This window comes from Salminus brasiliensis, chromosome 5 (genome assembly GCF_030463535.1).
Source record: "Salminus brasiliensis chromosome 5, fSalBra1.hap2, whole genome shotgun sequence".
In the NCBI taxonomy this organism is placed as follows: Eukaryota; Metazoa; Chordata; class Actinopteri; order Characiformes; family Bryconidae; genus Salminus; species Salminus brasiliensis.
Genome location: NC_132882.1, coordinates 25,540,186 through 25,565,037, shown reverse-complemented (window position 1 = coordinate 25,565,037; position 24,852 = coordinate 25,540,186). Strand labels below are relative to the sequence as shown.

At 40.3% G+C, this 24,852-nt stretch overlaps 2 protein-coding genes across 2 annotated transcripts in view; one reads left to right on the top strand and one right to left on the bottom strand.

Annotated features, from left to right (window-relative positions):
- The window catches only part of sspo (SCO-spondin), a 92,950-nt gene extending 78,835 nt beyond the window's left edge, over positions 1-14,115 (bottom strand). The window contains 14 exon segments of the mRNA XM_072679964.1: positions 47-219; positions 741-867; positions 1,031-1,172; positions 2,991-3,231; positions 3,931-4,087; positions 4,228-4,353; positions 5,457-5,542; positions 7,628-7,786; positions 9,298-9,400; positions 9,568-9,794; positions 10,585-10,755; positions 12,129-12,211; positions 12,404-12,613; positions 14,059-14,115. Coding sequence (XP_072536065.1) covers positions 47-219; positions 741-867; positions 1,031-1,172; positions 2,991-3,231; positions 3,931-4,087; positions 4,228-4,353; positions 5,457-5,542; positions 7,628-7,786; positions 9,298-9,400; positions 9,568-9,794; positions 10,585-10,755; positions 12,129-12,211; positions 12,404-12,613; positions 14,059-14,111 — 2,058 coding nt within the window. The 5' untranslated portion in view covers positions 14,112-14,115.
- aoc1 (amine oxidase copper containing 1) lies at positions 12,565-24,852 on the top strand. The gene is made up of 6 exons (XM_072679965.1): positions 12,565-12,675; positions 20,024-20,133; positions 20,774-22,318; positions 22,555-22,843; positions 23,917-24,049; positions 24,288-24,852. The coding sequence occupies exons 3-6, from the start codon at positions 20,782-20,784 to the stop codon at positions 24,555-24,557; spliced, it is 2,229 nt and encodes a 742-aa protein (XP_072536066.1). The 5' UTR covers positions 12,565-12,675; positions 20,024-20,133; positions 20,774-20,781; the 3' UTR covers positions 24,558-24,852.

Genomic DNA, 24,852 nt, shown 5'->3' with positions numbered 1-24,852 from the left:
AGATGCAGCTCACTGTACTGAAATCAGTAGTGAAGATACAATGTACCTTATGAGCGAAGCCTGGTTCCAGAGTGATGACTACCAGAGGGCCATCCGTGTGCCACAGCAGCCGAGCCCCAAACACCTGGACCAGCAGGAAGCTGGAGGTGGCTCTCCACACTGCCAGATCAGCCGTTAACACTGGCAAAGCTTCTGGCTGCCCATTCAGCATTACTGAGCCTGAGAAGAAAAACGAGAGGCACAGAGAGAGAGAGAGAGAGACACACACACACACACACAGGAAGAGTGATTCCTAAATTAATAGACAAATCAATACGTAAATGCGTTGGTGGAGAATTTGTTTTTACAAATGGTTTAAATTTGAATTTTCAACAAAATGACATTTGATTGATTTATTTTTGGCTGATTTTAGTGCGACTTGCTCATATGCTAGTAAGAAAGGCAAATCAGAACCCCACATACTGTTTCTATAAAAACAGACAAAACATATTGCACAGTTCAAAACAGGAATGCCATCTTGAAGATTCTTTACATCTATAGATAACAGGGAGCCAAAAATAATCAGAAACCACAATAGTCTAATATTGACTCTTTAGCTATATTAGCCTTGTAGCATCAGCACAAAACTAAAAAAAGTATTTGGACACCAACTAAATTCGGATGGATGGACTGATAGAACATAAGAACAAGCAGACAGAGAGGAGTATAGAAACAGAATAATGGCTTATATAAGAGACAACCTTTGTTGTTGACAGTCACTGTGGTATGGAGTGCAGTAATGGACATCTCCTGTGGGCAGCCTGTGCCACCTCCCATCACACACTCCCCTGTTCTCATGGTCACTGTAAGCTTCTTATCCACAAAGTCCTGTAGAAGCACAGTGATACAGATGTTCATTACTCCAGGTGTGTCTGTTTTTTTACGTTTTGAGAACTAGACCATAATATGATGTTAAATTAACAAAACACATCGTACATTTCATTAAACATGAATAACAATGTGTGTATTAACAGTAAAACCCACATCTGACCTCAACAACAATGAACTGACAGCCACCAGCTTGGAGGTTATAACTCTTCTTATCGAAGGTGGAGATGTGCATTGCTCCAATAATACTGCACTGAGCTGCACACCTCTCTGATGAACACTGCCACTGGCCTCCTTGACACACACTAAAGAAAAGAAAGCATAGGAATAGAAAATAGCGTGAAAATAACAGAAACAGAAATGCTGATCCATTTCTTTACTCTCTACATTAATAACTGCACACTCATTTATTTCTATGAAACACATAGTTCCTTTTACATTAGTGGAGAACACAATGGATAAAACATAAAGGGAAACACAAACTGGCATCAACATAAGTCAGATAAAAAGCCATACAATACTATGTAATAATGATATAATAATTTATAAAACTATGTCATAATATTTTAAAAAATTAAAGTCATTAATTAATTAAGAATTGCAGTAAACTATTATTTCACAAATAATGAAACCCAGCAACCATAACAAGGGGTGTCACAATAAATCTTTATTTTTGGACGATATATTGAAATATAAAAATGGTGCTAAACAGTATTATTGTCATTTTGAGAGAATTCTATGCCACTTATATCATGATTATACAATTACATCATTTTAAAGAGCAGTGAACTTTTCATTAACAATAGTTTGGGAGATGTGATTTTTTTGCAATTTGAACTCCCTGTCAAAATCTGCCTGTAAGTCTCACATAACGCGTCTTCACCTGTTGTAGTCAGCTGTGTGTCGTATGATGGCCCTGTTATTAATGCATTGGTTATTGCACAACTTGCTAAAATATTGGTGACGTTCATTCTTATGAAGCAAGGAAACACAATGGACAATATCAAGGTCAGCCAACAATTTTTAAGTTAATGTAATTATCATGACGGTCCCACCATAATGTTAAATAGCCTGTTGGGACTGTTGAGTTAGCATATCTAGCTACTTTATGATCTGTGTCCACAGCAGTAGCCTACTTCAGACTCTGAATTCACTTTGAATTTGATACAACCACAAACCATGTGATGCGAAATGACCAGAAATTGAATACCTACATATACCTATGACCACCTCACAGCCACTGAAATCTGTAGTAATGCCAAGTGATGATGACTATTGTGCTATTGGCAAAGACTGTTATGCTGCTCAAATGGATTTTAGTGTACTGGCAAAAACAGTCCAGCAGTGAGTCCTTTTGTTAGACATATGATGTGATATTTAAAGAAAAAAGAGGCTGTTTGAGATTTAGACTAACGCATGAAAGAGGAGTTACCATGTACCATGTTTAGGTTAACACTAACAAGCACTTGAAATCACATAGAGATGCTAATGGAAATTTATGGAGCATTATTGCCACAGGGCTACTTAACTTGGTGAAATAATAGTTTATTGTGATTCTTATAATATATATATTTTTTATCTGACTTCATGTTGGTGCCATTTTATATGTGCAATAAGCCACTTGAGGCTGTGTGTTTTACAGTAATTCTACAGTAATGACTAAAACTGCCAATTTATTAACTTAATTTATGAACTTAATTTATTACTTAATTTATTTTGACTCAATTTTGACTGGCTTTGATTTTGACCCACTGTCTTTCATACCAGAAAGCATACCTATACTAGTTTACCTGCTTGCTTTCTAAAGCTTAATCAATAAGCAGGTAAGTTAAGCAGGTAAGACGTATTGTGCTCTTTTTGACGGTGGATCATTATTATACCACACTGCTTTTAATTTACATTGTTCAAATGTGTGAATGAATTTCACATGAATAAAGTGTATTTCATCAGCACAGTCCTTGATTAATGAGCAAACTGACTGAATGATTGAATGCATCTAATACGGTCACCTTTGCTGCTGTAAGTGAACTGTTGGTGAACACAGATTACTCTAGACACAGTAAATCATGCAGGGTGCTCATTCGCAGCATGTCACCGTAAGTAGCACTGCCCTTAGCTCTCACCAGGTGTTACATTTCTGTTTTATAGTGTCTCCCTCCTGGTATGTGCGCCGCCTGTGGAAGCAGGGGCAGTCAACCTTTCGCAAACATCGGCCTCCGTGCAGATAGAGCCCAGGAGGGCACTCGCAGCCCCCTACGCACTCCTCTCGACACTGGCCCGAGGCGGGGGAGAGAGTAGAAGAACAGCTGGGGGGGCAGGAGGACACACAGTCCGAGAAGAGCTGACCCCCAGGACACACTCGCTCTGCCGAGAGAGAGAGAGAGAGAGCAAGAGAGAGTGAGATAGACAGAGATAGACACAAGGGCAGAAGGCCAGGGTAAATAGTGAAGTGCCTCAGTTCATCTACAACAGAGAAATCTGTTTCTTAAACAAACCTTTATGTGTCGGTTGACTCAATCTGGATGTTTACAGGATGTATATCTATTTATCTAACTATCTATCTATCTATCTATCTATCTATCTATCTATCTATCTAGGTTATCTAAGAGAACAGCATTGGTTGATACTGGGAAAGAGAGGGAAGAGAACGCCACACAGAAATAAATATATTAAACACTATGAACCACAGTCAGTGATTTATTGGTGCCCGTTCAGTGTGCACTTTGTATTTGCTGAGGAACAGCCAGCTGATAAGATTAGTGGGCAGCTGATGAAGATTATGCAGCGACCTTCCCAGTAATTTCTGTGCAAGAGGAAACAATGAAATCTTACATCTGGTAACTGGGATTTTTTTTAAATCTAAAATATATGAGCTGAGATGACTAAGGGATCTCCTAATGTCTCTTAATGGCATTTCTTTGTTTAAACATAATCCAATTCTAACACACCTGAATACCTTATTTAAGAATTATACAGACACTGATTTACTGGATCAGCAGAGGTGGATTAGATTTTCAAGCAAAGGCTTGGTGACCCCTGCTGTAAAAGAAATGAGGGACATACCACATAGACCAGGACGCCTCCAGCTGAGGATGATGTGCTGCTGGGCACACTCCCGAGCATAGCTGGCTAGCGTGTCACACACAGCCCCTTCTCTCTCACTCTCTCCCAGACTGCAGTACACATACAGGCAGGTATCAACATAGGGACCTGGATCCACCTGAGGACAGTAAAAAGATTGGTGTGTAAGGGGTGATCCGTTTTTATTTATGTAGTGTAAACTGCTGAATTTAAATGTGAGACGAGTCAAGTGTGCATGATGGAACAGTGTGTATGAGTGTGTACACGTGTGACTCTCACCCTATGATGGCAGTGTGAAAACGGGCTCTCCTTGAGCTGATGACAGGCTGATTCTGCGCTTCGGCGCAGGCTAATATCCCCTGAGACATCACAGCTGTGGCCCAACTCTGCTGCATCGCTACAACCCTGCCAAGACCAGACTCACACATTCACACAGAGCTATGGGCTGCTCTCAAGTTGAGAACTGGATTTAGTTTCCAGCCTAGACCAGTAAACAAACAACACTTAAAGCATGTGAAAGCATTGCACTACATACTACCTCACTACATCATGAAACTCTTTGCACATATGTTGTGCATAAGTTGCACTTTGGGTTTTGCACATACCTGTTATTTATTTTAGAACATCGCTGCTAGAGTACCGCACTAACCTGTGCTGCACTCTGTGCTGCACTCTGCTGTTTTTAACATAGCATGCACATTTTATTTGCACTACTGTCTCAGTCTCCGTTTTAGTTATTTACACTTTTACACTTGTTTGTCTGCACTTGTTGTGTTGCACCACGGTCCTGGAGGAACATTGTTTTGTTTCACTGTGTACTCTGTATAAAGCTGAAATGACAATAAAGCCTCCTGACTGGACTTGACTTGACTTGATATTGAGATATCCACTCTTTATAACAAAGAGGCTTCAAATGGTTCTTTGAGTGATGCCATTGAAGAACCACTTATGGTTCCCTAATCTTTTTCAGGTCCATAGAACCTTCACGTCATGTAAAGGCAATTTACTTGCACACATCTCTATTAAAAACATGGTTCTTTAGGGAACCATTTGAAAAGCAGAGCAGTTTTAGAGGTGTTCACATAGGCAGCCCTACAGCCCTAGCCTGCTTTTCAGCTTTTTGATGCTTTTCTCTAGAATTATGTACACAGAGTGAAACTACAAATACAATTGTACAAGTTCAGATCTGTAAGTTAGACAATCCCTGTATTACCTGGTAATGAATTACATTTGTACATTAACATTTGACATTTAACATTAACATTTTTTGAATTTGGTCAGAGATTGTTTTAGAAAAATGACAATCCAGTGCCTTTTTCAGAAAATTCAATGCCTTTTTTCAAATTACTGATATCTGAACAAAGCGATTTAGATTTCTAATGAATTATAACAAACACACAATTTCTTTGCCATGGTCAACAGTGTGGTTGGACTACAAACTCTCCTTTTTTCAACCAAATCTAATATGACTGCAATCTGCTTAAAACATGACATGACTGATCACCTACCTCTATCCGTTGATCTTGAACACGCCATGAGTTGCCAAAGCTGGCAGCATATTGCGATATGCTTCCACTTCTACCAGTGAAGTCATCTGTAACACCAAGTCATTTACATGACTGCAATGATATCAACATATACAGTCATGCCCGAAAGTATTCATACCCCTGGCAAAGTTTGACTTAAATTTACTTTTATTTAACCAGAAGTTATATTTTTGCCTTGAAACGACACAGGCATCTCCCAGGAGATAACACGATGATGTACAAGAGGCATCATTGTGGGAAAAAGTATTTCTCAGCTTTTATACACATTTGAACAAAAAGTGGCATGTCCAAAATTATTCATACCCTTTGAAAACTGTCACAGTATATGGGAAAATCCAAAGTTCTATACCATTCCAAATAGTCCAAGCTGTTTTAAAGCATCCTAATTACCCTGATTCATTGGGAACAGCTGTTTTAATCAACTCAACAGGAGAAAAACAGCAGCTCTCTGCAGTTGGTTTGTGGACAGTCATGGCTAAGACAAAGGAGCTCACTAAGGACCTGCGGCTGTGCATTGTGGCCGCTCACAAGTCAGGAAAGGGCTATAAAGCCATATCAAAATGTTTTCAAGTTCCAGTGGCTACAGTGCAAAGTATTATTAAAAAATACAAGAAGTTCCGCACTGTGGAAAATCTCAGAAGATGTGGTCGGAAGCCAAAAGTGACACCTGTGCTGGCCAGGAGAATAGTGAGAGAGGTGAAGAAAAATCACCAAGGATCACCACCAAGGCCATCCTGGTGAATCTGGACTCTGCTGGTGGCGACATCTCAAGGCAGACAGTTCAACGGACACTGCACACTGCTGGGTTCCACGGACGCAGGCCAAGGAGGACACCACTTCTCCAGAAAAGGCACACAAAAGCCCGCTTGACCTTTGCAAATGCTCATCTGGACAAAGAAGAAGACTTCTGGTGTTCTGTTTTATGGTCAGATGAAACAAAAATTGAATTGTTTGGCCACAATGATGTGTGCACCATTTGGCGTAAAAAAGCCATCCCCACTGTCAAACATGGTGGTGGGAACCTAATGTTTTGGGGGTGTTTTTCAGCCAATGGACCAGGGAACTTGATCGCAGTAAATGGCACCATGAAAAAAGAGCAATACATCAAGATTCTCAACAACAATATCAGGCAGTCTGCAGAGAAACTTGGCCTTGGGAACCGGTGGACATTTCAGCACGACAACGACCCAAAACACACAGCCAAAGTGGTGAAGAAATGGTTAGCAGACAAAAACATTAATGTTTTGCAGTGGCCCAGCCAGAGTCCTGACTTGAATCCAATTGAGAATCTGTGGAGGGAGCTAAAGATCAGGGTGATGGCAAGGAGACCCTCGAACATCAAAGAGTTGGAGCTCATCACTAAAGATGAATGGGCAAAAATACCAGTGGAGACATGCAAAAAGCTGGTCAGCAATTACAGGAAGCGTTTGATTGCTGTAATAGCCAATAAAGGCTTTTCTATTAATTATTGAGAAGGGTATGAATAATTTTGGACATGCCACTTTTTGTTCAAATGTGTATAAAAGCTGAGAAATATTTTTTCCCACAATGATGCCTCTTGTACATCATCGTGTTATCTCCTGGGAGATGCCTGTGTCATTTCCAGGCAAAAACATAATTTCTGGTTAAATAAAAGTAAATTTAAGTCAAACTTTGCCAGGGGTATGAATACTTTCGGGCATGACTGTATGTTTTATTGTTCTTCAGCACACCAACCATTTGTATACATGTAGACAATTTCAGTACCTAGGCCTTACTAAATTTGACCCCAGGACAGTGAAAGTTGTGCAGAATATGTAAGTCTGCACTACTTAGAATGTGGTACTCCCCTGGCTTCATTAACAAAGCAAGCCAAACTAATCAAAAGGGTTTAACCTCAGATCCACCCATTCCTCATGCCTAATTTAATCAGTATTGAAGGGTTTATAGTGGTGTTAGAGACTTCTTAACCATTAAACAAATTATGCAATGTGGGGTTTTACAATACTTCCAATGCAGTTTCAGGGGAGAACTAATGCATGTGTATTTTGGATTCCTGAGAAACCTAAGACAGGAACAACAACAGAGGACAATGATGCTGTAATGTAATAAGGTAAGCTCCATCTGTGCTTAGTTCAAAATACATTCCTTACCATCTGCATTGTTGTTATATACACCACACAGCCCCCTTGTAGCTGCAAAGTGCTCTGTGTTAACCGTCAGATAGACAGTGTTGCTCAAGTCGAATTTAATTCTGACTCCCAGTCCACTCTCTACAAACACAAAATCTCCCAGCCAGTGGATACTCACTCCTGTGGAGAAATGACATGCAACATATGTAGTGGATTAGGCATTAAATACACAAGTGCACATAAATACAGTAAAAATAACAAGAATAACGCTTGGTTCCCAATTTCTCCTGGATGTCCCAGCCAGCATGTGTATTTAATAAATTCATCACTAGCTCACCTGATTTAACATCATTAAGCACTGATTTACCAAACCAGGTGTTGGATGTTTTAATGAACATAGTGATGTAGAAACACTAATCTTTGTATTTATTTTAATATGAGTGTTTTACTGAGCCAATAAACACTGTTTATAAATAAACACAGCTAATCCAATTTTATAGCTGCCTCAAAGTATTACATGATACCACACACACACACATATACATATGCACAACAATAACAGCAGCTTAACAGCATGGTCTGAGATGCAGTGACCTACATCTAGGGTGAACAGGAAAATAAAAATCTGTCAACACTATACTTAACAGCTCGCAGAAAAAAGCCATCTGCTTGTAAGTATTACTAATCCCTGGTGGTTGAAGCAAAATCCACTTTTTGTGAAATCTGGTCTGAGTGTCTTTAAAACTGACAGCCGGAACTGTTGATCAATTTTATTATTTAGCCAAGAAAAGAAAATTACCTACTAGCAGCAACACAAAAAACAGACAGCTATAATTGCCTACCAAGAATGCAGGTGTAGGAGGTTGGTTACACAAATTCAATCAGTAGGCAGTTTATAAACATCATTCCCTTTAGCCCCTTAATGCAGTTAGAGAATGCCACAGTTGAAGAAAGCCACAGTTAGAGAAAGCCACATGAAAAAGTAACTTTAAAGAGGCATACAAGATCACAGGTAAATGAAAGGCCTGGGCAATCAAGGCAGTGTTAAATGTGAGGACAGAGACCATATTTGCATACAGGCTCAAAGGTTAAAGCTCTGCAACAATCTCTAAGATTTCCTTAAAATCAAACTCTGATTTTCATCATTAAAACCACAACAGCTATGCACATCAGACATGGTTAGGAAATGCTGACAGCCCAATGGTTTTAAGGTCGCAAACAGTAACAGCATCAGTTCATAGAAGTTCATGAGTATCGTAATGACCACGTGATCCCTGTGCATTTGCTTAACCTCAGTCAACCCAAGCATGTTTTAGGCAACCCACAATGAATACCATTCCATCCTATTTTGCATCTATCATTGTATAATGTATAATCAGCTGTTAAAGTATAGGTATTCCATTTACTTCCACAAGTCAAGCTATGTCTGCTATAAAGAGCAGTTCTGAGCAAGTTTTGTTCACCTGGCTAATGGGGTCAAGTTCTGCGGTCCATTCAAAAAGCTCATTTCACGAAGCAAAGGTGACTGGCGATGTGCTTTGTTAAACGTTCACTCGCGTTTTATGACCTGTACTTATGAAGGACCCATCTTATCTAGCGGCATATACGGCATAATAACTAGATAAGCAAGAATACAATTGGATCCAACTGAAACATTTGACAAAAAGCCACCTCAACGGTGCCGTTTATACCGTTTTGAAAAACAGGTTCGCCCTGTGGTATTCTGAGGCCATTGACAGACATGTTGCTCTTATTGATAGACACCAGGTCAAGCCCCAACATCATCTGCAGTGCCTAAAAAAGACAGAAGAAACTTAATGTAATTAACATGAGATGACAAAAATGGCAAATGTGAATACAAATATGAGATTCAGGAACCAAATTATTGTTCTGTACACCAAGGGCTCAGTAACAGACTGAGTGTCTATGTATTAAACTGGTAAAAGGTGCATGTGCTGTACCTTACTGCAGTGCCCTCTGCCATCACACACAGTGCTGATGTAGACAGCCCAGGTGCCATCAGTGGAAGAGGCCAGGACGTAGGTGCAGCCGCCCTGGAAATGGAAGTGCTTTCTGTCAAAGGAGCGATAATGCACTCCACCCCAGCTCATGCAGGTTGCAGAGGCCTTGGGGTCTCGAAGGCCTCCAAGGAGGCCCTTGCGAAAAAGTAGGGGCGAGGACTGAGGGTCTGAGGGCACAGAAGAACGAACAAAAAAATGACATTTAATTTTTACACTGAGCAAGGATATCAACATAATACATCAGTACTTCATGCCAGTATGTAACTTCATGCCAACTTCATGCCAGTATGTAAATCAAAAGGATTGCCATCAGCAGCCAGAGCCTGAGAGAGCACAATTGGCCATGTTCTCTCTGAGTGCATAGATGGTGCTCGCTCCTCACATCACACTTAATATAATATTGGCCTGCACAGGCATTTGTTACCTGATGTATCAGAGCTGGGAAGTCTGTGCTTTCATCCGAGTGTGTTGATTGCCTAGTTTTTGTTCATTTTGCACTGTTTTCTATATTTCCATGCTGCATAGGGAGTTTTTCCTTCATCAATCTTCCCATAACAGAGAAAGTAAATATTGGCAAGATGTTTGCCTTGGCCACAAGCCAGGAGTCTGGCTGGATAGCAGGCTGGGAGTTTGGTTGGGTGGGGAGCTAGGAGTTTTGGGAGGTTTGAGCCAGGTTATTGAGCAAGAAATTTAATTGGATTGTGTGCTGACAGTGTGGCTAATGAGATTTTAGCCAAAGTAGTGGAATCTGTTTTGGTTATAAGTTGAAGGTTTGGCTGGGTCATGAGCCAGGAATTTGTCTGGGTCATAAGCTGTGAACTTGCAGAGAGTTTGATTGGTTGCAAGCCCCCAAATATCCAGCTTGTGACCCACAGCAAATTATTACTGTTTACTAAAGTCAAGTCAAGGCAAAGCAGATAATGGTACCATGGAAAGTTTTATATAGCCTCCACTTACCTGGCAAGAGTGTGTAGGAGCAAGAGAGGCAAGTCTGATCAGAAGCATTTTTCCAACTCAGACCCCACAGGCTACCACAACACTGCTCAACAGACATCAGAGAGAAGTTCTGAACCCCAGGGAACCCCTCACAATTCCATGTTGAGAAACACAGACCCCTAACACTCACTCCTAGTAAGAGGCAGAGAGAAGAATGTTTACATTGTTGGAAGATTTTTTTAAACAAATGTATACACTCAGATGATCTGAACAGACATATACACACAGGCATCATGGCCATGAATGCCATGGCAATATTGGGCCTTCAATGGTTAATGTTAACTTGCTAACACCTTACAGATTTTACCAAAATTACAAACAAGAATTTGGTTGTTTTTTCTAAAATCAACACAGGGTCAAAATCATACATACATCATACATGTATACAGCACTCCTAATATTTCATTTAATAATTTGATGGTTTCCTGGCACTGACCTGACATTAAAGCACTATCCTCATATTTTCAATAGGCTTGAGGTCAGGGTTGAATACCGCATCTTTACTCTTCTGAACATACCTATTTTTTGTTGTGGCCAAACAACTTAATCTTTGACCTGACCATAAAAAATTCATTCATGTGGAGGTTTTGATTTTAGAGGGCCAATAGTCAACGTCAGTTTACGGTAATGTGAAACTTGCTTAACTTTATACAATGACACTGGTGTTCCAGCAGCTCACAATTCATGGCAGGCCTATGTCTTGATAGTTCTTGGGTTGTTTCTCACAATCCAAACCAATTAGCTCTCAGCTGAAGGTGACACTTTGTGTCTTCTTCCAGACCTTGGGAAAGTGGCTACAACTCCCAATAACTTGTACTAATTGGGAGTACTATTGTTTGAACTGATGATTTTGGAATCTGCAGTTGCTCATAAATTACTCTAAAAGACATTCCTGGCCTGTGTAAATCTACAATCCTTCTTTTCAAATCTGTACTGAGTTTCTTGGTCTTTCTTATTCTACAATGAGTGCTGTCAAACAAACGTGTTTCATGTGCACACAGGGAAGCTACCATGCTGTGATCAATCATGATCACTTTCTGAAAGTTAAGAGGCCTCAAATTAAGGACATTTTGGAACTTTCAGCACCACTGAATTAATAATGTAAGTGGGTATAAGTATATTATTGACCTTGCATTCATAAGTCTAACCCTGTGTTAATTTTAGAAAGAAAAAAAAAACAAGAACCTTAAACCTGTGCACCAAATTCTGTTTTTGTCTATTAATGATCTATGTTGTAACTCATTCTGCCCCTTGAAAAAGAACAGTTCAAAGAAATCATATTTCTCATTCATGTCCATTAGGAATGTGAATAAACTTCTGACCACACCTGTAGATTAACATATCCAGCTCATATGCTCTTATTGACCAATTTGTGAAAGCCTAAAAAGATTTTAGCCTTTTTAAAATAACAACTTTAATGTTCATAATAAGGCACTGACCAACATATCACTAACTCTTCTCACAGTATATTAGATAATGTCCAGACTGGCTAGATGGTCTCTTACCCTGTGAACATTGAGGACCCGCCCAGCCTTCACAGCAGGCTTGCACTGTCCTATTTACTTGTTCAGTCACAACGTTTGCAGGCCTACAGCGCACACACACACATACACATGAACACACACACACTACTCAAGCATACAGCCATAAAATCCCTCTGGCACAAAAACAAGACTGTCAATGAACTACGGCAGGATAAAGAAATCACCATTAGCAAAAAGTTCAACTATCACATAATAAAGAATGTTCTTAATGGTTTTAATGTTATCATTTATCTCACTTGAATAGATAGCAGGATGCCTTGAGACCTTGTCTTCTGTAATACAAAGCAATGCCATCATCACCCCCGTGTGTGTGACGCATTCTCTCCACATCCAGCCTCCAGCCTTGTGTGTTGTATTGGTACACCTCCGAGCATTCCACTTCAAGCTGCAAACGGGGGGTGATTATACTCTCCAGTTTCTCCTCCACAGTGTGTTCACACCAGTGGCTAACGTACAAAGGAAGAAGTTAGGTTCAACCATTGGCGAAATCTACACAGTGAAAAGTGAAGTAAGTTACAGTTGTTTTATATTTTGCATTGTTATTATGGGGGGGGTGGGGGAGGCTTGAAAAAAACACTTTCACATAAACTTTGTGTATGAGGTAAATTTGCATATTTTGTATATATATTAAATATATTTATCTACCTAGCACTATTTTTCTGACAATTATCAGCAGTAACATTAACTTAACTTTGATAAATTAACCAATCAGTATATTCTTTATAAGATTATGAGTTGAAAAGAAGTTGGAGTGTTGGAGTAACTGTCTCCACTGTCCAGGTAAGGTTTTCTACTAGATTTTAGACAATTGCTGTGAGGATCTAAATGCATTCAGGAACAAGAGCGTTAGTGAGGTCAAGATGTTTGATGATCATCACCCCACCTTATCCCCAACTGCCCAACTCATCCTAAATGTACTGGATGAAGCACCATCATTTACACCCCTAAAGTCCATGCCTGGCATTAGGCACAGTGCTAATAGGTTCATGTTAATCTGCTCCACAGAGTCCTGTTCAATACTTTTCTGCATGGAGTAGACGAGATGTGTGTGTGTGTGCATTTGCACATCTGTGCAATGGGCAAAACCTATAGTAGCTGAATGCATTCGTTAGACGGAGTGTCCATAAACATTTATTCATGTTACAGATGTGAAGAAGAGCAATGTTGTTAAAAATATAATGTATAAATATAATATTATGAATAAATAAAAAATAGAATAAAAATAACTAATAACTGTGTCTAACAAAATGCAGGAAAATGCCATTAATTTATTTTCTGAAGTGGATGTGTTCACTATGAAAATCAACAAAATGTGTCATCTGAACATAGGTGCCCAAACTTTTGCCTAAGACTGAATATCAATTAACCTCATTTAAACCACATTTTAAAATCAAACTACAAGCTGCAAAATTAATACTGCTTGTTCATTCACTTGCAGAGGCAGTGTGACATAATTCACTACCGACATTTCCAAAAAAGGAGTCTAAAAAATGTAAACATGCAATTTTATAAATGTAAACACTTTAAAAGTGTTTTTTTTTTTTGCTGATTCAGGAATGCTGTGATCTCAACTGGCGCACTTTCACACTATTTTCCGGAATCAGGCAGCAGTTAGCAGTTTCCCAGAAGCATTTTATCACTAAGGTTATCTTTGTGATGGTTCAACATGATGTCCGCTCAAGCATCTAAAAATCTTTGTCCTAGGATGCTTTCGGGAAACCCAGCCCAGCCCAGCCCAATGCGGTTACTCAAATTTCTCCTCCTGGATTGTCTCAGAACACTCCTATTCCAAGCCTACACTGTGTATTGCGAGCTTCAAATATGGCAGGCAGACGCTGAATGTGGATAATGGACACTGGCAGTGTAATTCAGAAAATTGGTAGATATTTACCCTATTCCCATGACCAGACGCAACCCCAACAAAGATAGGAGCAAAGCCTTCATAATGTCTCTGAGGGCCTATTTTCCTTGGTGGAGTGATGCAGAAACTGGAAAACAAAATTCACAAATAATATTATATTTCAAATAATAAATAATTTCTGGATAAAGATCAGTTATTATATTGTAGCTGTTGCACAAAAAAACCTATATGTCATAATTTACAACTTGACATATACCGACATATTTTCGTACAACAGCAATGATACAAGCCTTTCTGCAAAGCACATAATCACACACAATGTCCTTGATACTGATATAGTTGAATCCTTCATGCTACTGAAATCCCTAACGCATGCACCATGAAGGTACAAGATATCACTTATTTCTCTCATTTACAATATGCTGACCCACCTTTGCCTTTCAAAATGGCATGTGATGAAATCTGCATGGTTCAAAATGCAGTCCCAATTTCAGGCGATGTGAAATAAGAATTAGGCAATAAAAATAAATAAAAAAGTTTGAAATGAATTACCTGGATCTTCAAAAGATCTTCACACAGAAGATCTTTTTCATGCCACTTCCACACCAATTCCTTTACCGCCTTCTGAAGTTGTTTCGCTGGGTTCTGCTTTCTGAACCTCTTCAGTTAGTCTTTTCTTCTCTCACATATCATTCCCGTTTCTCGCCAACCTTACATTCTTTCTAGAGCTTGAATATCAGCTTGAATGTCACCTTTTTCACTTTGGCTCACAAATTTAATGCAGTTCCTCAGTAAGGATTGTGGAACCACTTGTTAGCCAGGCTGGTGTTTTTTGGTGTTTTTAAATGGCGGGGGATTCACAGACCTATAGTAGCATCTGAGAGGCATGCAATTGGAGGACAAGTCATGAAGCCACAGCTGCAAGGTCAGCCATTAGCTGTTCCTGTGCTGATGACACTGCTCAGTGGTCAGCCAGAGGAGGAGGGGGTAGGAAGGTTGGGTCCAGGTCCTTTTGCTAAGGAGCTGTTTGTGCAGGTCTAATCCTATAAAGAAATGCTTTAGTGGAAGGATTTCAGGGGCGTTTATTTAATAAAGTGTGTCAATAGGGAAGGGCCAGGGGGCATGCAGCCTGACCAGTATCACTAGCCTGGAGATTTGACTGTGAAAGAAGGCACAAATACTGCTGCCTTCACACATCACTTCCTGCAGACTGAGACTGATCCCCCTTCATCTTCGGTCGTGTCACAGACACATGACAAACAGAATAAACATACCCAGGAAAGAAAACAATATAGTACAGCAAAACAATGGACAACAATAAGTCAACAAGGGGAGTGAGGATCTAATCAGAACTGGTAATTCTTCGAAAGGGATGAGCAAACGGCACCCACGTGTCCAGGAAAGAAATATTTTACAAATGAGGAAGCCATCATATTTTGAGATTGCCCTCAGAAAACCCTAGCAAGCTTTGTCCACAAATGCTCGTTAATGCTCATTACTTAATCAGAACTGTCCCTTCTTTTCACATTAAGTTAATCTCTACACAAATCTCTGTACAAATGCCATGTACTGCTTTGGTACTAAAACAGAAACTAAAAAGGAATGCTAACCTAGTGTCAATAAAATGACATAAAATTATCTGCACATAATAAACGCGTATTCAGGTCAGTGTAGCCAATGCAGTGCAATGGCTATGGAAAGCCAAGTTATTGCAGGGAGCTAACATGGCATCTGTGAAGGGGTGTTATATATTAGGTAGTAAGTGAACAGTCAGTTCTTAAAGTGGATGTGTGCAAAGCAGGAACAGTTGTCAAGCATTTGACAAGAGTCAAATTGTGATGGCTAGGCCACTGGACCAGAGCATCTTCAAAACATCAGGCAGATCTTGTGGGCTTGTGGTCAGTGCCTACCAAAAGTGGTCCAAAGAAGGACAACTGGTGAACTGGTGACAGGGTCAAGGGTTCAGGATTCATTGATGTTCATGGAGGGTGAAGGCTACCTCATCTGGTCTAATCCTACAGAAGAACTACTGTGGCACAAACTGCTAAAAAGGTTAATGCCAGCTATGTCTTGTGGACGCTATGCCCGACAGGTCTGAGCTGTTTTGCAGCCAGTAATGCAATCATGAAAACTCTTAGTTTTATAAAGTGTCCTTTACAAATTCTTCAGTAAAGGCAATGATTGCTTATAGACCCATGAAACCTGGACAAAAACATTTTTAAAGGCCTTGTTTGAAAGGAAATACTACATACCCCAAAATGTTCAGCTATTAAGCAGTCAAAGAACCCTTCTTGTTAAGAGTACATATTAGTCGATGTAGCCTTGGTGGCATTGCCCCACCAAATGACCTGCCAGGCCTGATGCAGCCATGCAGTCTCTATTGACTAAACACTGGTAATAGGTGCTGTGAAGTGGAAATGTTTAGAAACTCACATATACACAAGAATAGTAGCTCTGAGTGCTACACCTAAAAAAACTGCTTGTTCCGAGTTCCAAAGTGCCTCTGGAAGCAACATCAGCACCACGGGCCAATCCTTATGACGAGCCACATTGAATTGGTTTCCATGGCCAAGCAGCTACACCCAAGCCTAATATTCACAATGTCAAGAGTAGGATGGCCTCTCTAGAGAGAGATAAATCGTGCTTCATTTTCTGGTAGTCTGATGGATGAATCTAGGTGTGACAGATGCCAAGTGAACACTACTGGCCAGAATGCATAGTTCAAACTTAGTTTGCATCTCTGTCTTCAATTACACTAAGCAGGTGTCCCCCGCTCATTGTCATAACACTTCACACGAACTCACATTAGTCATAGTTCTCCCTTATTTGACCTGACCTGACCATTTATTCTATTGCTTTTTTTGTTATATTTTGAATCTTGGTTCCTCCCTCCTGTCACCACTGGCCTTGGACCTGGATCTTTGTAAAGCTGATATGTGACAACATCCATTAAAAAGTGAAAAGCGCAACATATATACATTTAAATTAAATGGAAGAGGAATAATGGTTTAGGTTGATTTCACAACTACTGTTCACGCAAGCTGTGGCTCTGGCCAAAAATCCATCCAATGTGTTGTCCTACCAATCCTCCTCCTTCTCCAATTAGTATTTTGGCATTTCTGCAGTAAAACATAAACAGAGTATATGCACTAGGTGAGAAATAATTTTATTCAAAAAGAAGTAGCAGTAACATGTAACATCTGTTTGTTTTTGATCATGTGTTAATGATAAATGACTAAAATGCAGTTTAAAGTACAAAAATCAGAATTATTTCTTGTGACACACCCCCAACTCAAAGTGGTGTTTATGTACTCTCATGTTTTAGACATGACTTGAAGGCAGCATTAGTGATCTCACTCAGTAAGGACGGACAAGAAGTTTTTTAATTATTATTCTGTATTTATTCTTGATGTAAAATAAAAAAATATATAAGGAAAATTCCTCAATGTCAACATCAAAATCTGATGAAGCTGAAGAAGATCTGCTGTGCTATGTTCAATTACTCTCTAGTCAGTCTTGTTTTTTAGGGTAGGAAGACAGAAGTAAGAAAGGGTTGTGTGAACAATATTAAGTGTTGGCTGAAATGAAAAGTAAGTTACTTAGTGTGTGTGTGTGAAACTGGCCTTATATCAGAGAGGAACTTTCTCTTAAGAGTTTTATAAAAACAAAACTTGCCTTGTTGCCTTGTTGACTGTTTTAGACATTGTGTGCCTTAGTGAAAGTGCCTTACACAGAGGACAGTAACTGTAGCACTAAGATTTCTCAGGTGAATGTATGCTGTTCTTTATAAAACTGGGATTTCTGCAAGCAGAGCAGGGGAGATAGCAGCTATCAGAGCATGGCCTCTGAGTGAGCAGATCCTCTAAAGAGGGAGGGCAAGGACTGCTCATAAGCCTTCAGTAACAGCAAGAGGTCTCACATACCTTCAGTGTGGGGGGCTCACTGTATGCCACTGTCTGACAAAGAATCCAAACAACAGGAAGTTAGTGTTAGTATGGTGAGATAGTCTACTGTTACAGTAAGAGCATAGTACCTGTTCAAGATGGTTGTTGAAAAATAAGCAGTAATAAAGTGTCCAGTGCAGATGATGCATACAGGTGCAGCGTTTCATGGGGAATAATGAGTTAAGAGTGCAGAATTGTACAGTTGGATGGCTACAGGGAGAGATGAAAGCATTCCTGCCTACAGTTGGGCAGGAGCAGCAGAGATGTTCACCATGCTCATGAACATTTCCTCACTATGTCCTCATTGAAACTCTGGTTGCATATGTAGTGTATGTGTATGTGCATATGTACAGGCCTTTAGTGCTTTAGTAGCTGACACCATCAGGACCCACTGCTTTCCTGCATTCAGCTGTTTTAGCTTTCTCACCTGATCAGCTATGATGGTGAGAGCTACGTGTGGTGGACAGGGGTGAGAAAGCACGGGGTGATCATCATTGTAGGCTGAGGACGATACAAAGGGAGGTTGCAAGGATGAGTTTGCGAATGGCCCTGTGTCAAACGTTTAGCCCCTTTGCCTTCATGCAGACCACATGCACCTCTTTTCCCTTTCCCATCTGATGATTGTTCTCCTGTTTTCCTCCTATAGTCCTCCTTACCCTCCCTATGCTCCCTTTGCGGTTTTATTCATATGAAGACAAATAACTGTGCATTGACACAGCTTAGTTGGCCACCAGTCTAACAACAGTCTGGCTCAGTCTAAAGAATAAGAAGGGGGAAAGGGGGAAGATAAGTACAAAGGATGTGTGATTGGCAAAGACAAAGGAGGGTGGTGGTTGTCACCACAAAGACAGGAGTCATTTCAATACAAAAAGATGTGAGGGAGCAGTATCGGGGTAAGGGGGATGACTGTCACCTCTCTACAAAGACAGGAGGGGTAAATATTTCTAGACTGTAAATATTCTCTCACCTTTCATCTTATTGTGGGCATTGAAGAGCTGTTGCATCGTGTGAGTCACTTATTAACACCTAACTAGGGTTTGTGACGGTGCAAAACAAGACCATAGAACAAACATAGAATTGTGCTTCTGATGTTCCAAACTTTGGAAAAAGACTTTCTCAATTTGACAATGCCTCTACACTAAGGTCCATAAATGAATGGGGTTGCCAAGTTTGGTTAAGAAGAACCTGACCAGCCTGTATGGAGGTCCTTCAAAAACACCCTGGTTGAAGTGGAACGCCAATAGCGAGTCAGATGTTCAGTAAGCATGTGTGGACGTAATGTTCGGGTGTTTTTAAGCAGCCGCCGAAAATTAGTTGCATAACTACTGGGAGTTTTTTTGTTCATAAGAGTGCTGATGTGATTTTACTGTAATGATGTGGGCTATACGTAGACCAGAACAGGGGTGTTTTCTATGAACTATGAAAAAAAAAATATTACAACCCTGGTCCTGGAGGCACTCTGGAGTGCTATGCCATTTTAATGGTTTCCTTGTTTTCAAGTTGAAGAAACACTGAATTAAACCACTAGCTCAAACTGTTCCCCCCTATCTTTAAATAAAAAAAAATGTTAAGCAAAAAATTGCCCAAATTTGTGGCAAATGTTCTATCATATCTAATAAAAACCTATTTTACAGTTGTAACACATTTATATTTATGGGGTTTGGCAGCCCACTCAACACAAACATAAGACCCACGTTTAGTTATGGAGCAACACTGGATTGAAACAGGAGATTTCTGCCCAATTCCGACTAGTGCTAAGCATCAGCTGTCAGCTGTGTGTGTTATGTGTCCTAAATATTTGTCTTTTGGAAGAAGAAGAAAAAACTGGCACTGTGCCATGGTAGTTTCTGAAAATATTACATATGTTTATTTTTCATGAAACTGTTTTTCACATAAATGCAAACCTCTAATCATCTACATTCAACCTTTGTTTCAACAGCTTTATGACTTGCCATTGGCCAATCAGTTGCCAGTCTTGAAGTGGGTGGCTGATAAAAGCAGCAACAGCAGTAGAGAATAGTTCATTTTATATACTGCTTTCCTTCTGATAGGACAAAAGCTACATCTGCTCGTACTGGACTGAGTAAACAGATTTCAGCTGCAGAACGAACACACTCAAGGAACAGAGCAACCCTCAAGAGTTGGAAACAAGCATAATAGGGTAAGCCCATTCAGTGTTTTTCCCTTTTAATACTGCATTGTTCAACCTGGCTTGTCAAGCTTTTCTATTTCAAATGTAGGGCCACTGAAAAGGTCCTACATAAAAAGGGGGTTACATAATAGTGCCATAAAGCACTGCAGAAAATGTGAGAAATTACTCACTTATTCACTTGGGAGCCATTGAACAATTAAGCCTGCAGCACTTGAGGACTTGAGGACAAGTGCCCTGCTTATGGGTAGAGGCAAAGAAAGACGTTATTGTTAAACAGACTGCTCTAAGGATTTGAACCTCGTAGTTACTGGACTTGAGGGAACACTTACTGTATACATGTATAGATGATCACTGGCAGGCTTACAGCAAGTTTATGACCAGGCAAGAAGAACGTGATTTTCACATGAGTCGTTATCTACAGTTTTAGCTTGACTTTCTCATCTCAGTTAAAGGCGATGGCTAAACAAAAAAGGAAAGAAAAAAGGTGAATAATAAGTGTTGCTAGAGCTGCTCTTGTATCAGCCTGTATATGCATGATGCACAGGTCATATCTATGTATGGGGGCATTTTATCAAATGATCTTTGTATTCCAAGCTGCTTTACAATTGAGCATTATCTTTTCACGATTTCTGATTTTCTTGTTCTGCAGGGGTAGGCATGTGGGGGTCTTTATTGCTACTCCTAGCCTCACTGGCCACACAGGCTGCTACATCTAGAGAGCGAGATTGGGCTCATCATGGGTCCTCCATGTTTGCCGATCTCACCCCTCGTGAGCTGCATGCCGTGAAAGACTATCTCCACTCCTGCAACGAGCTGGGCCTTATTTCAGCTAAAGACAAATCCCTCAAGAAGAACAGTATCCTCCTCATAGAACTTCAAGTTCCTAGAAAGCATGAGGCCCTCCGGGCCCTGGACAGAGGCCAGGCAAAACCACCACGCCAGGCTCGTGTTGTAGTGCAGTTTGCCAACCAGGCTCATCCTAATATAACTGAGTACATTGTTGGGCCTCTGCCCTTACCAAGTTACCATCAGCCCAAGACCTTCAAGGGTGATCGACCCATTCGCTTCGAGTCCCGTCCAATCTCTTCTGTTGAATACGGGTATGTGAATGCTATTTTGGAGAAAATTTCAACAAAAGTGAACAAGATTCTGCATGAGAGCACAGGTTTCACTTTTTCAAACTGCACCGATCGGTGCCTGACCTTCTCAGACATTGCCCCTCGTGGGCTGGAACCAGGAGAAAGGCGAACATGGATCATGCTGCAGAAGTTTGTTGAGGGATATTTTATACATCCTGTGGGGTTTGAGATTCTTATCAACCACAAGGACCTGGATCCAGAGAAGTGGACTGTGGAGAAAGTGTGGTATAATGGACAGTATTTTGACAGTGTGGAGGAGTTTGTGGAAAAGTATGAGATGGGAACAATCTCTAAGGTCAAGCTGCCTGAACATGATGAGCAAGATCTATACTCCACCTTCATTCCTCGTGGCCATAGCAACACACACACAAACATCCATGGACCAAAGTTTGTGGAGCCTCAAGGCCCCAGATACAGAATAGATAGAAATTTTGTGGAGTATGCAGGATGGTCCTTCGCCTACCGTGTTCGTTCGTCCGCTGGCCTCCAGATCTTTGACCTTCGTTTTAATGGGGAGAGGGTTGCCTATGAAATAGGCTTGCAGGAGGCCATTGCTTTCTACTCTGGTGACACACCAGCTGCCATGCAAACAAAATACATAGATGCGGGCTGGGCCATGGGAACCTCCGATTATGAGCTTGCGCCAGGTATTGACTGTCCAGAAATTGCTACTTTTGTGGACATGTACCATTTCTATGACACTGACAAGCCAGTGCGGTATAGGAACGCCTTATGCATCTTTGAAATGACTACAGGCTTACCTCTCAGGAGGCACTTCAACAGTAACTTCCAAGGTGGCTACAACTTCTTTGGGGGACTTGAAAATCACGTTCTAGTGATCAGAACCACATCCACAGTCTACAACTACGACTACATCTGGGACTTCCTCTTTTACCAGAATGGAGTAATGGAGTCTCGTGTTAGTGCCACTGGGTACATCCATGCCACGTTCTTTACAGAAAATGGTTTAAACTATGGAACAAGAGTTTATAACTATGTACTAGGAAACCTGCACACGCATCTTATTCACTACAAAGTGGACCTTGACATTGCAGGTAAGATCAAAATTACAGTTCAGGTTTTGTCATACACCTAATGAGAAGATGAAAGATACTTTCAGTCCTTTCTCAAAGTGCAGAAATACTGAAACAGAGAAATACTGGTGTTGAAACAGTGTGTTGAAACCACTTCTCTGGAAACAGACTATTAATAAAGTCCAGGTTGCATTTTTAAATAGAAAACAGATGGAAGAATCTGCCCCAAATCACAATATGTTCTTTCTCTTGTCCAGGACGAGATAACAGCTTTGAATCGATAGAACTGAAATATGTCAACTTCACCAATCCCTGGAGTAGCAAACACACCATCAAACAATCCATCCTGTACAAGACACAACACGAAACGGAGCGCAGTGCCGCATTCCGCTTTGGAAAGAAGTTCCCTCGTTATTTACACTTCTACAACCCCAATCAGAGGAACAAGTGGGGGCACCAGAAAGGTTACCGTATTCAGTTTAATTCACATGCCCACAGTGTACTGCCCCGGGGCTGGAGGGAGGAGAACGGCATTTCATGGTCAAGGTATGATTATTGCGAATATCAGAAACAAATGTTTCATAACAGGTCAAACATGTTTCTGCCTGCAGGGTGAGCAAATGACATAACCCTACATAAGTTACCTGGGCAAAGAAAAATTTGGTCTCCTTGCATGTTTAAGGTGGTAGTGACTTCAGGCTCCTGCAGATGATGTTGCCCAAATGCATTCACTACTTTTTGCTAATCACTAACATCTGCTTTGTGACCCATTTTCCACACAATGAACGAGACACTCACTGCACTGTACCACCTCTTCATAATCTATCAATCCTGTCACACACCCCACAGTTATTTCTAGCCCAATTATCCTCGTGCATCGCCATCTGCAGAAACTTGAAGTTACTACTACCTTAAACACACAAGATGACTCATTTTTTTATTTAACTTTACAGAAAAGCAATGGCACTTGAATGGGAACCTCTGGAGCAAGAGCACATTAGCGTAAGATCAACATAAGCAGTGCTTTAGCTAGAGGGATAGAAAGCACCAGCACTAAGCTGTATAATAGCAGAAACACCACTAAATATATTGAGATTATAGAGTTGGTGTGATGTTTGTGATCCAAAACTGATTTTACAACATCACTACCTGAACTCACTGATGCTTTTGTGACTGAATGCAATTAAATACTCACAGCAATGTTCCAACATTTGGTATAAAGCCTCTTTGGAGTAGTAGAGGCTACTATTGCGGCCACAAATAGGGGACAAACGCATTAATACCTTTGATTTCAGTAGAAATGCTGAAAGAGCAGGTGTATAAAAATGTTTGGGCTGAATGTAATCTAGATATCATCAGATAACTGAAAACATTTAGAGCTGATTAAACTCCTAAAATATTGCTGCTACTGTTTGTGAGTAAAAAAAAAAAGAAAAAAGAAACGATGATATAAATCAACCCAATGACTAAGATCAAGATCAAGACCAAGCCATCAAGTCAAACAGTTTGTTTTGCTTCCTTGCAAGAAACACAGAAATGTGAATATTCACCTGAATGATTAAGATATTATGCCTACAGAAACTGATAGACTCTGATTGTACCTCTCTTTCCAACTATAGATACCCTTTGGCTGTAACCAGACACAAGGACAGCGAGACCACCAGCAGTAGCATTTACACCCAAAATGACCCATGGGAGCCTGTGGTGTCATTTGAGGATTACATCCGCAACAACGAGAACATTGTAAACCAGGTACTGGGACTGCATCACAGATCTTAGTGAACATTGGATGAGACTGTTTATAAAAATAACAAAAAAGGTTGCCTGTCGTTAAACATCCACACTTTGTTCTGAGACAATCATAAACCTCTGATGTACTAGATCTCCACGAAACACAAACTAGCATGTGCAAGAACCAAAGGACCCAAGAGTGATTTTTATGCTGAGAGCAATTGATCAGATGTTTGACTTTTTATCTGCTTCTTTGCAGGATTTGGTAGCCTGGGTTACAGTGGGTTTCTTACATATTCCTCACTCGGAAGACATTCCCAACACAGCGACTCCTGGAAACTCTGTAGGCTTCTTCCTTCGACCCTTTAACTTTTTCAACGAAGACCCCTCGCTATCATCCCGCAGCACAGTCATTGTGCGTCCAGACAAGGAAGGCAAACCAAAAGTTCAGAGATGGACTTCAGAGGTTGTGGGTCACTGTGTGTCAGAGAAACCTTTCTTCTACAATGGCACTTATGCTGAGGTCTAATCAAAGTAAAGGGTTAAGGATTTCATTATTATTATTATCTTTGTTTTGCTATTTTAAAGGCTAGCTCAATACGTGAATTAATTCCATAATTGAGCCACTGCACTATTTACAAGTTGTGGGTATCTGATCAGTCCTTTATCCTCCCCTATAGTCATATATGTGCATATTCATATATACATTTAATCTTGTATGTATGTGGAAAAGCTACTGTTTTGTGACTATTTGTACAAGCTTGTAAATGTAACATTAGAAATTGCTGAAAATGTAAATGTTCTATTTTAATGTTTTTAAGTAT

Excerpts from the sequence above, each read along its gene's own strand:
- aoc1 (XM_072679965.1), top strand. The coding sequence starts at position 20,782 with ATGTGGGGGTCTTTATTGCTACTCCTAGCCTCACTGGCCACACAGGCT. Across the intron at positions 22,844-23,916 it reads AACGGCATTTCATGGTCAAG|ATACCCTTTGGCTGTAACCA; the intron begins GTATGATTATTG and ends TTCCAACTATAG. Across the intron at positions 24,050-24,287 it reads ACGAGAACATTGTAAACCAG|GATTTGGTAGCCTGGGTTAC; the intron begins GTACTGGGACTG and ends GCTTCTTTGCAG.